This window comes from Microcaecilia unicolor, chromosome 11, assembly GCF_901765095.1.
Source record: "Microcaecilia unicolor chromosome 11, aMicUni1.1, whole genome shotgun sequence".
Classification (NCBI taxonomy): domain Eukaryota; kingdom Metazoa; phylum Chordata; class Amphibia; order Gymnophiona; family Siphonopidae; genus Microcaecilia; species Microcaecilia unicolor.
In genome coordinates this window covers 25,943,784-25,956,448 of record NC_044041.1, presented here as the reverse complement: position 1 = coordinate 25,956,448, position 12,665 = coordinate 25,943,784, and the positions used below count along the sequence as shown (strand labels likewise).

Genomic DNA, 12,665 nt, shown 5'->3' with positions numbered 1-12,665 from the left:
TGAGATTCTACATGGAATGTTGCTAGTGGAATAGCAACATTCCATGTAGAATCTCCAATAGTAGCAACATTCCATGTAGAATCTCCAATAGTATCTATTTTATTTTTGTTACATTTGTACCCCACGCTTTCCCACTCATGGCAGGCTCAATGCGGCTTACATGGGGCAATGGAGGGTTAAGTGACTTGCCCAGAGTCACAAGGAGCTGCCTGTGCCTGAAGTGGGAATCAAACTCAGTTCCTCAGTTCCCCAGGACCAAAGTCCACCACCCTAACCACTAGGCCACTCCTCCACTGTTGCTACTATTTGAGATTCTACATGGAATGTTGCTATTCCACCAATGTGGCCGCGCAGGCTTCTGCTTCTGTGAGTCTGACGTCCTGTCAGATTCACAGAAACAGAAGCCTGTGCGGCTTTCTACATGGAATGTTGCTAGTGGAATAGCAACGTTCCATGTAGAATCTCCAATAGTATCTATTTTATTTTTGTTACATTTGTACCCCACGCTTTCCCACTCCTGGCAGGCTCAATGCGGCTTACATGGGGCAAAGGAGGGTTAAGTGACTTGCCCAGAGTCACAAGGAGCTGCCTGTGCCTGAAGTGGGAATCGAACTCAGTTCCTCAGGACCAAAGTCCACCACCCTAACCACTAGGCCACTCCTCCACTGTTGCTACTATTTGAGATTCTACATGGAATGTTGCTATTCCACCAATGTGGCCGCGCAGGCTTCTGCTTCTGTGAGTCTGACGTCCTGCACGTACGTGCAGGACGTCAGATTCACAGAAACAGAAGCCTGTGCGGCTTTCTACATGGAATGTTGCTAGTGGAATAGCAACGTTCCATGTAGAATCTCCAATAGTATCTATTTTATTTTTGTTACATTTGTACCCCACGCTTTCCCACTCCTGGCAGGCTCAATGCGGCTTACATGGGGCAAAGGAGGGTTAAGTGACTTGCCCAGAGTCACAAGGAGCTGCCTGTGCCTGAACTGGGAATCGAACTCAGTTCCTCAGGACCAAAGTCCACCACCCTAACCACTAGGCCACTCCTCCACTGTTGCTACTATTTGAGATTCTACATGGAATGTTGCTATTCCACCAATGTGGCCGCGCAGGCTTCTGCTTCTGTGAGTCTGACGTCCTGCACGTACGTGCAGGACGTCAGATTCACAGAAACAGAAGCCTGTGCGGCTTTCTACATGGAATGTTGCTAGTGGAATAGCAACGTTCCATGTAGAATCTCCAATAGTATCTATTTTATTTTTGTTACATTTGTACCCTGCGCTTTCCCACTCATGGCAGGCTCAATGCGGCTTACATGCTTCTAAAATGACTTTCATAATCTCCGAAAGAAAGAAGGGAAGGGGGGGGAGAGTATAGTTCAAACATTAAAATCTCCAGCAGGCTTCAATAAAGCGCCAGTGGGAAGCATTTCTCATAGAGTGGAAAGCTTTAGGACCAGAGATTGTCATCAGAAGTAGAAGGGAGGGAGACCTGAAGGAACGAGAGAAAATACCTTTTCACTGAATTAATTGGAGTCTTGCCATAGTCATGAAACAGGACATGCTTTTTGAAAACAGAAACAGAGCATGTTGGCTGAAAGGACCACTTGGTCCACCTGTTTGCTCACTTTGCTTTCAGAGGACATTGTCACTCTGGTTTCCTCCCTCCTGTTGTCAGTAAGGTTCTTATCCTATGTCGGCTTGAATTTGGTCTTCTAAAGAATTCAAGCATGCATGAGATTGGGACCTTAGTGGTGTCTGGAGAGGGAAGATAAGAGATGGACAATGTTCTGTGAAAGCCCAGTAGGCACATTGGGGGGCAGACCAGGTGGACCAAATGGTCCTTTCTGCTGAGAACTTGTGTTTCTGTTTTTCATTTTCATGGGGCTTTTCAGAAACCTTCTCCTGGCCTATGCCTGTGGAAAGAATCCTCACTAAATAAGCTAATCTTTTTCCAGTTTTTATCATCTATTTGGGTAATATCACTGGCTTCAAACCTGCCATTCTTTAATCTCCATTTCCGCCTTTTTGTCATCTTTTGCCAATCTTCTTCAGGTCTACACGGCAAACAACGTGAACGTTATAACAAAAACCCGAACAGAACATTTGACGGAAGAAGACAAGGCCAGATATAAAGGTCATTCTTTCATCGTGTCTCATCAGCACATGCGGGTTTGGTATAAAAGTTCATACCGTGTGATTCAGACAGGTCTGCCCCCTTCGAGAGAGGAAAGCCAGCCAGATTGGCTGAGAAGGGTTGCAGTTTGAGTTACAGATGACTGGCAGCGCAGTGCGAGAGTGTAGATGAGTGTGTTGCATGGGGCACATCATGCTTTCTAGTATTTTCATGTCATGCACAGACTTGGGCGGAAAATTGCATTCTAGGATTAGGGTTCTTTTCCCCGTGATTTATAGAGATATGGTTGATATGATTTGTGATAGTGATCTGAATAAATCTTGGAATAATAGGTGAGGTTCTGAGCATGACAGGTCTTGGTAGGATTGCCAGCTCGCCCAGGCTGATCGAATCCTGGTTTTGCCCCGAAGCATGTATAGAAATGTAGTCCTAAAATCAAGGTGAGGCAGCAACCCCAAGTGCTAGCAATGTGGGGATTGGCTAGCATGTTATGCCCCAGTATCAATGTTACATCCCATTCACTGCAGAAGATACATTGTGCCTTGCATTCACTTACCCCTGGAGTCTACCCCCGGGTAAACGTGAAAGGTCAGTTTACTCTTTCCAAAAATACTAGGACTAGGGGGCATGCAATGAAGCTATAATGTAGTAAATTTAAAACGAATCAGAGAAAATGTTTCTTCACTCAACGTGTAATTAAACTCTGGAATACGTTGCCAGAGAATGTGGTAAAGGCAGTTAGCTTAGCGGAGTTTAAAAAAGGTTTGGACGGCTTCCTAAAGGAAAAGTCCATAGACCATTATTAAAATGGACTTGGGGAAAATCCACTGCTTATTTCTGGGATAAGCAGCTTAGAATGGTTTGTAATTTTTTGGGATCTTGCCAGGTATTTGTGACCTGGATTGGCCACTGTTGGAAACAGGATGCTGGGCTTGATGGACATTTGGTCTTTTCCAGTATGGCAATACTTATGTACTTATGTCTATAAAGGTTGCCTAAAATTAGGTGCAGATCCCATATCCACATGCAAAATAATTAGTTAACGAGCTCCATCAATTTAATTATTGGAGTTGGCAATCATTTAATTGTCACAAATTATGATTTGCACGCTATACGATCGCAATGGGCACTTAAATCGGATAGCACACAACTGAAAAGGGGGAGTGGCCATGGAGGGGCACGGGCGAGTCAGGGTCATTCACAAGATTTAGGCTCAGTGTTAGATCCACACCCAACGTGCACCCCGGGATTTGCATCAGGTTTCTGCAGGCGTATGTCCTTGCACCAAAAGTTAGCCGTAGAAATCCGCGCTAAGCACCGAGTGCAGATTATTCCTGGCATCTAGTTTTCAGTGTTGTTTATAGAATCTGGTTCTTACTGTGGTCAACAAATAGAGTTCTCTACAGATAGGCTGCACCTCTTTCCCAATTTAATCAAAACTAATCTTTAGAAAGTAAATATGTTTGGACCAGTACAGCTCTTAGGACTCTGTGATGCTGGTTTCCGCTAATTAAAATCTTTGGGTTTTGTTCAGCTGACAGGAACATACTGGAATCTTTGCTGGGATCAGTGGAGCATCATTTTGGCGCTCAAGGGGTGAGTAAATTCCTATTCTGAACTGTATTGTAAATTAGGAGCCGTTTGCATTTGATAATGCACTGCTGGATTAAGCTGCAAGTTCTTTCAGAAACAATTTCTGTAAACCTAACAGAAAAAGTTGAAAAGCTGGATTCCAGTGACCAGGAATAGTAACTCGGTGGATGTGAACGTCAAACGCACAGCCTTTTGCATCCAAATTGCACTTTCCAGTTCATAAAAACATGGAGGAGGTTATGTTATGTTATGTTATCTTATTCAGGACTTATTGCCCATAAATACCAATGCATAGTTCATTGCGGATCACAAATCAAAATGAGACATAACCTCAAGAATTACAAACTATCATAAATGAACTAATGTGTGGAGGAGTAACCTAGTGGTTAGTGCAGTGGACTTTGATCCTGGGGAACTGGGTTCAATTCCCACTTCAACTCCTTGTGACCTTGGGCAAGTCACTTAACCCTCCATTGCCCCAGGTACCAAAAACTTAGTTTGTGAGCCCTCTAGGGACAAAGAAAGTACCTGCATATAATGTGTACAGCACTGCGTATGTCTAGTAGTGCTGTAGAAATGATTAGTAGTAGTAGTATAATTATAAAAGACATAAATACGCCTAATCAATCCAAATATTCGTGGAATAAGATCATTTTAAGAACTTTACAAAATACCTGATAGTTCCTGAGCATATGTAATTCAAAAGGTAAAGAGTTAATACTACTACTACTTAACACTTCTAAAGCGCTACTAGGGTTACGCAGCACTGTACAGTTTAACAAAGGAGGACAGTCCCTGCTCAAAGGAGCTTACAATCTAATGGACAAAATGTGCAGACAATCAAATTGGGGTAGTCTAGATTTCCTGAATACAGGTAGAATGGTTAGGTGCCGAAGGCGACATTGAAGAGGTGGGCTTTGAGCAAGGATTTGAAGACGGGCAGGGAGGGTGCTTGGCGTATGGGCTCAGAAAGTTTATTCCAAGCATAGGGAGAGGCGAGGCAGAAAGGGCGGAGCCTGGAATTGGCGGTGGTGGAGAAGGGTACAGAGGAGGGATTTGTCCTGTGAGTGGAGGTTACAGGTAGGAGTGTAAGGGGAAATAAAGGTAGAGAGGTAATGAGGGGCTGCAGATTGAGTGCATTTGTAGGTTAGTAGGAGAAGCTTGAACTGAATGCGGTACCTGATCGGAAGCCAGTGAAGTGACTTGAGGAGAGGGGCGATGTGAGCACATCGGTCTAGGCAGAAGATAAGACATGCAGCAGAGTTCTGAACGGATTGAAGGGGGGATAGATGGCTAAGTGGGAGGCCAGTGAGGAGTAGGTTGCAGTAGTCAAGGTGAGAGGTGATGAGAGAGTGGATGAGAGTTCGGGTGGTGTGCTCAGAGAGGAAAGGGCGAATTTTACTGATGTTATAGAGAAAGAAGCGACAGGTCTTGGCTATCTGCTGGATATGGGCAGAGAAGGAGAGGGAGGAGGAGAGGAGTCGAAGATGACTCTGAGGTTGCAGGCAGATCTAATTCCATAGAAAAGCAATTAGATCATAAAGAGAAGAGTTAAAAAGCGTCTTAGATCTGATTTTTTAGTCTGTTATCCACCACATAAAGTTAATCCTCATGGAGTGGAGGAGTGGCCTAATGGTTAGGGTGGTGGACTTTGGTCCTGGGGAACTGAGGAAGTGAGTTCGATTCCTGGCACAGGCAGCTCCTTGTGACTCTGGGCAAGTCACTTAACCCTCCATTGCCTGCCGCATTGAGCCTGCCATGAGTGGGAAAGCGCGGGGTACAAATGTAACAAAAATAAAATAAATAAAAATACATAGCACCACAGAAAATCCATAGGTCAATTTAGATGGATAAGACATCTGTTTAACGTCATGTATTCTGTTTGTGCAGCAGCACTTCTAGTTGAATACTGCCTCTTAAAAGGATAACTGATAAATGAGAGAAATTTTAAGCATTTTAATGTTTTGGTCAGTCCTGAAATACCCTTATCTACACCCTCTTTTTAATTGATAACTTTGTCCATTAAGAGGCATATTTTCAAAGCACTTAGCCTTCCAAAGTTCCATAGATTTCTGTAGAACTTTGGAAGGCTAAGTGCTTTGAAAATATGCCTCTTAGTGATATAAATAGCCAGATTTTTCTGTATATAGGAGACAAAAAAAAATCTTACGTGGTTGGTATTGCCATCAATCCCATTAGCATTTCTGAATATTGATCTTATGGTTCTGAATGAACTGGTTGAGAAGTAATCAATGGAAGACCTTCAGGATCCAGGTTCCTTCTATTGTTCTTCTCATGTTACTTCTGATGACTGAGTGTCTCTTTAGAAATATCCAAATGGTGGTCAGGGGTATGATTAAAGGAGGTGGAGCAAGAGAAGCCCTCAGTGGCCTGTAGTCCATTTTCTGTTCCCATTGAACAAATCTTGTTCTGGCCTTATTAGTAAAACAGGTGTCAATGATCTGGAACCACATATGGTGGTTGGGTTGCTATTAAGGAAATGAAGGTGGGCGAGTGCCTGCCTTTTGCTTTTTGAACCCCATTGGCTTCCTATGAAAGAGAGATGTTATATTAAATTAATGGTGTTACTATCCAAGGTTATTAATAATTGTAAGCCATAGTATCTAAGGGAGCTTCTATATCCTTATGATCCAACCAAATTTGAGATCTGGAGTCAAAGGTTTGTTAGTGACTCTGGGGTGGAATGAAGTGGATCGGAAGAAATGGATGAAGAGGATTTTTAGTGGTTGGGCCTGAACATTGGCCTGAATTATTACCCGGATTGAGAGAGCAGCAGTCTCCGTTGCATTCAAGAAGGGCTTGAAAACATTTCCCCAGGTTTCTGGTTGATTTTGTCGTTATTGTTTTTTCTGCCTTTATTCTTCTGTTTGCTTTGTAAACCATTTTGAATGATTTTATCAATATGGTGTAAAGATTTTATAAATAAATAAACAATTTTGCCTTGAGGAAGTGACACCACAGCTTGGAGAACCCAGGGACATTTGTACCCATATATTTCTCATTTTATATCTTTACCTGTTTATTTGTAGGACCATATGACAGAGTTTGCGACAGTGAACAACCCAACAGCCATCACTCCGGAGGAATATTTTAATAAAGACTTTGACCTGAAGGACAGGGACATTGGAAGACCAAAAGAACTAACAATTAGAACCCAGAAGTAAGATTGGTGAACTTATCCTTTAATTTCCCGGGAATGTTCTTATCATTTTACTTGATACCGGTAGACTGGAAGGTTTTTTGTTGTGTGTGTGTGGGGGGGGGTCCTCCAGCTTTCTGTTGGATTTCTATTGGTATAATTGTGAGGAAGGGGGAGACCTCTTTTTATACTTAAAGTCCAGTATTCAAAAAAAGCTGAGCTCCTAAATTTCAGTTAATAAATATGTGCCTTATTTTCAGCCAAACTTAAGGTGGAAATTCTATAAATTGATGCCTAAAAATAGGCACTAATTGTACCCATAAGTTATAGAATAATAGCACTTCCATTACATAGCTTCCCACTATTCCAGAACCTGTGGGACAGTTGTGTACATCAGACAGCAAGTACATAAGTAGTGCCATACTGGGAAAGACCAAAGGTCCATCTAGCCCAGCATCCTGTCACCGACAGTGGCCAATCCAGGTCAAGGGCACCTGGCACGCTCCCTAAACGTAAAAACATTCCAGACAAGTTCTACCTAAAAATGCGGAATTTTTCCAAGTCCATTTAATAGCGGTCTATGGACTTGTCCTTTAGGAATCTATCTAACCCCTTTTTAAACTCCGTCAAGCTAACCGCCCGTACCACGTTCTCCGGCAACGAATTCCAGAGTCTAATTACACGTTGGGTGAAGAAAAATTTTCTCCGATTCGTTTTAAATTTACCACACTGTAGCTTCAACTCATGCCCTCTAGTCCTAGTATTTTTGGATAGCGTGAACAGTCGCTTCACATCCATCCGATCCATTCCACTCATTATTTTATACACTTCTATCATATCTCCCCTCAGCCGTCTCTTCTCCAAGCTGAAAAGCCCTAGCCTTCTCAGCCTCTCTTCATAGAAAAGTCGTCCCATCCCCACTATCATTTTCGTCGCCCTTCGCTGTACCTTTTCCAATTCTACTATATCTTTTTTGAGATACGGAGACCAGTACTGAACACAATACTCCAGGTGCGGTCGCACCATGGAGCGATACAACGGCATTATAACATCCGCACACCTGGACTCCATACCCTTCCTAATAACACCCAACATTCTATTCGCTTTCCTAGCCGCAGCAGCACACTGAGCAGAAGGTTTCAGCGTATCATCGACGACGACACCCAGATCCCTTTCTTGATCCGTAACTCCTAACGTGGAACCTTGCAAGACGTAGCTATAATTCGGGTTCCTCTTACCCACATGCATCACTTTGCACTTGTCAACATTGAACTTCATCTGCCACTTGCACGCCCATTCTCCCAGTCTCGCAAGGTCCTCCTGTAATCGTTCACATTCCTCCTGCGACTTGACGACCCTGAATAATTTTGTGTCATCGGCGAATTTAATTACCTCACTAGTTATTCCCATCTCTAGGTCATTTATAAATACATTAAAAAGCAACGGACCCAGCACAGACCCCTGCGGGACCCCACTAACTACCCTCCTCCACTGAGAATACTGGCCACGCAATCCTACTCTCTGCTTCCTATCTTTCAACCAGTTCTTAATCCATAATAGTACCCTACCTCCGATTCCATGACTCTGCAATTTCTTCAGGAGTCTTTCGTGCGGCACTTTGTCAAACGCCTTCTGAAAATCCAGATATACAATATCAACCGGCTCCCCATTGTCCACATGTTTGCTTACCCCCTCAAAAAAATGCATTAGATTGGTGAGGCAAGACTTCCCTTCACTAAATCCGTGCTGACTTTGTCTCATCAGTCCATGTTTTTGTATATGCTCTGCAATTTTATTCTTAATAATAGCCTCCACCATCTTGCCCGGCACCGACGTCAGACTCGCCGGTCTATAATTTCCCGGATCTCCTCTGGAACCCTTCTTAAAAATCGGAGTAACATTGGCTACCCTCCAGTCTTCCGGTATTACACTCGATTTTAGGGACAGATTGCATATTTCTAACAGTAGCTCCGCAAGTTCATTTTTTAGTTCTATTAATACTCTGGGATGAATACCATCAGGTCCCGGTGATTTACTACTCTTCAGCTTGCTGAACTGACCCATTACATCCTCCAAGGTTACAGAGAATTTGTTTAGTTTCTCCGACTCCCCCGCTTCAAATATTCTTTCCGGCACCGGTGTCCCCCCCAAATCCTCCTCGGTGAAGACCGAAGCAAAGAATTCATTTAATTTCTCCGCTACGGCTTTGTCCTCCTTGATCGCCCCTTTAACACCATTTTCGTCCAGCGGCCCAACCGACTCTTTGGCCGGTTTCCTGCTTTTAATGTATCTAAAAAAATTTTTACTATGTATTTTTGCTTCCAACGCTAATTTCTTCTCAAAGTCCTTTTTTGCCCTCCTTATCTCCGCTTTGCATTTGGCTTGGCATTCCTTATGATCTATCCTGTTACTTTCAGTTGGTTCTCTTCTCCACTTTCTGAAGGATTGTTTTTTGGTTCTAATGATTTCCTTTATCTTACTGTTTAGCCACGCCGGCTGACGTTTAGTCTTTTTTCCCTTTTTTCTAATACGTGGAATATATTTGTCCTGAACCTCCAGGATGGTGTTTTTAAACAGCATCCACGCCTGATGCAAGTTTTTTACTCTGCGAGCTGCTCCTTTCAGTCTTTTTTTCACCATTTTTCTCATTTTGTCGTAATCACCTTTTCTATAGTTAAACGCTAGCGTACTTGATTTCCTAGTTTCACTTCCTTCAATGCCAATATCAAAACCGATCATATTATGATCACTGTTATCAAGCGGCCCTCGTATCGTTACCCCCTGCACTAGATCATGAGCACCACTAAGGACTAAGTCTAGTATTTTTCCTTCTCTTGTTGGCTCCTGAACTAGCTGTTCCATGAAGCTGTCCTTGATTTCATCAAGAAATCTTATGTCCCTTGCGTGTACAGATGTTACATTAACCCAGTCTATATGCGGGTAATTGAAATCCCCCATTATTATTGTGTTGCCCAGTTTGTTTGCGTCCCTGATTTCCTTTAACATTTCCGCATCCGTCTGTTCGTCCTGGCCAGGCGGATGGTAGTACACTCCTATCACTATCCTTTTCCCCTTTGCACATGGAATTTCAATCCACAGTGATTCCAAGGAGTGTTTTGTTTCCTGCAGAATTTTCAATCTATTTGATTCAAGGCTCTCGTTAATATACAATGCTACCCCTCCACCAATCCGATTCACCCTATCACTACGATATAATTTGTACCCCGGTATGACAGTGTCCCACTGGTTATCCTCCTTCCACCAGGTCTCAGAGATGCCTATTATATCTAATTTTTCATTTAGTGCAATATATTCTAACTCCCCCATCTTATTTCTTAGGCTCCTGGCATTCGCATATAGACATTTCAAACTATGTTTGTTGTTCCTAAGTACATCATGCTTAGCAAGTAGAGATAGAAAACTGAGAAATGAGCTGAGAGATCTCTCTCTTGGCATCCAGTCCAGCGCCTCAGTATTTTCTATCTCTAGCAAGTGGATGGACACACTTTTCAGCCTTTGGTTCTGAGTGATTTGCTCCTGGTCCAGTTAGTCATCTAGTCCCCAATTGAGCTTTGCAGGTGACTTGAGTCTGCAGAGTTATTTGGGGAGGTCTTCAGATCCCTGTCTCTGGTTCCCTACAAATTTACTTCATACCTCCCTTCAACTCTTTCTTGTTTTCCTGTGGAGCTCTCCTTTTCCAGCACAACAACCTTTAAACAAACAAAAAGGAGACGAAAAGAGGTTTTCTGGAGAACGTGGGACAGAGTATTAGTCCTGAGCCTTTCTCATCTGTGGTAGACTTGTGGAGACTCTTGAGTTTGAGGAGAGCATCCGACAGTGGTAAGTCCGACTAAAATTTGACTCGGAACCACTTGGAGGGCTGCAAGTTCTCGGCCTTTTTGGGCCTTCAAGCGACAGTGTGCAGCTCGTCAGTGGCAACAGCATGCCTGAAGTGGCATCAGCAGTTGGCAACACAAGATGGGCACCATAACGCCTACCTGGAAGCGGGGTTGGCCTACTTGGTGGATGCTATTTATGAAATTATGAGTTATGGCCCACAGTATGTCTTTAGCTGTCTCGGCATGTCGGCAACTCTGAACGCACCATCAAAATCGCATCTAGTTAAACTGCCCTTTTGGGGCAAGTGGCTATTTGGAGAAGATCTCAGTAACTTGGTGAAAAACTGGGGGAAACTAAGCCATAGCGGATGCTGGAGGATAAGCCAAAAACCTCTGGTTATCCATTTTCATGGGGCTCTTGATCTTGTGTTTCGAGACAGCAATGGTACTGGCTTAGTCGTAGGCAGTATGATTAGAAGGCCCACTTTTCAGGCATGCTAATCTTCCTTTCATGTGGACAGGAAGTCCTCCTCTCAGTCAGAGCACCCAGTGCCTCCAGAGCTTCGCAGTGATGCAAGGCTGGTCTACTCTTCCTCCGGTGGGAGGACGTCTTCAGGAGTTTCGGGAGGAGCAGGCCAAAATCACTTCAGACGAGTGGGCTATGGATATTCTTGCAGAAGGTTGCAAGTTGGAGTTCTCCTGCATGGTCACACCTCTCTTCTTGCAGTCTCCTTGTCGAAAGGGAGCCAAGGCAGTCAATTTCAGGCCACTGTAGATTCCTTGATGGTGCTCCGGGCCATTGTTCCTGTTCCCCAGGACGAATAGGAACAAGGCAGATACTCAGTCTACTTCGTTGTCCCAAAGAAGGAAAGCACCTTTCATCCAGTCTTAGATCTCAAAGATTTAAACCACTTCCTCTTAGTGTCCTGCTTTCGCATGGAGACACTTAGAGCAGTCATAGCCTCGGTTCAAGTGGGAGAATTTCTCACCATCCTTGATCTCCAGGAGACATACTTGCACATACCCCTATGGCTGCCGTATCAGAAGTTTCTATGTTTGCGGTGCTGGGCCGTCATTTACAGTTCATGGCTTTGTCCTTTGCTCTCACCATGCCTCCAGGAACTTTTCCAAGGTTGTGGTGGTGGCGGCGACGTCCATCCTTCGGAGCCAGGGAATCAGATTTCCGTATCTTGATGATTGGATCATTTGTGTGTCGTCCTATTCAAACAGCATGGCGGTGATGGACAAAGTTGTCTATCTTCTGCAGTTGGGTTGGGTGATCTGACTAACTCCATCATAGATGCTGGAGTATCTGGGCATTCTATTTGACACAGCATGGGAGAGGATCTTCCTCACGGAGTGCAGGAGGTGGAAGCTGGTTCAACAGATTTGTCTTCTCCTCAGTCAAGGCAGGCCCAGGGTTTGGGACTATGTCCAGGTTCTGGGGTCAATGACGGCAGCGATGGAAGTGGTGCCATGGGCATGGGCTCATATGCGGCTGTTACAGGAATGTTTTCTCAGCCGCTGGTCTCTGGTGTCATAGAAGTACGATCTTCATCTTCCTTGGAAGCTGATTGCCAGACTAAGTATGCAGTTGTGGTTGTCGCCCAGGAATTTGACCTTTGGAGCTCCCTTTCCGATAACACAATGAGAAGTGGTGACAACAGACATCAGCAAATCGGGTTGGGGAACATATTCCAAGTTCCATCTGGCACGCTTGGTGCTTAAGGCAGTGCAGAATGTGTTAAGCGATTTTGCTCCCTTTCTGGCGAGGGCCCTGGTCCAAGTTTTCTCTAACAATGTGACTGTGGTGGCTTATATCAATAAGCAAGACAGGACCCACAGCCATTCGATGACAGCAGAGAGGACCTCCCTCATGAGTTGGGCGGAAAAAAATCTTTGCTTATCAGCAGCTCACATCGTGGGGTCTTTAA

General features: G+C 44.1%; 1 protein-coding gene across 2 annotated transcripts in view; it reads left to right on the top strand.

Annotated features, from left to right (window-relative positions):
- Positions 1 to 12,665, top strand: part of ANKRD13A (ankyrin repeat domain 13A) — a 97,559-nt gene that overhangs the window by 61,122 nt on the left and 23,772 nt on the right. For both annotated transcript variants that reach the window (XM_030219440.1, XM_030219439.1), the window contains exons 8-10: positions 2,058 to 2,139; positions 3,674 to 3,735; positions 6,783 to 6,913. In XM_030219440.1, the coding sequence (XP_030075300.1) occupies positions 2,058 to 2,139; positions 3,674 to 3,735; positions 6,783 to 6,913 (275 nt within the window). The remainder of the gene's footprint in view (positions 1 to 2,057; positions 2,140 to 3,673; positions 3,736 to 6,782; positions 6,914 to 12,665) is intronic.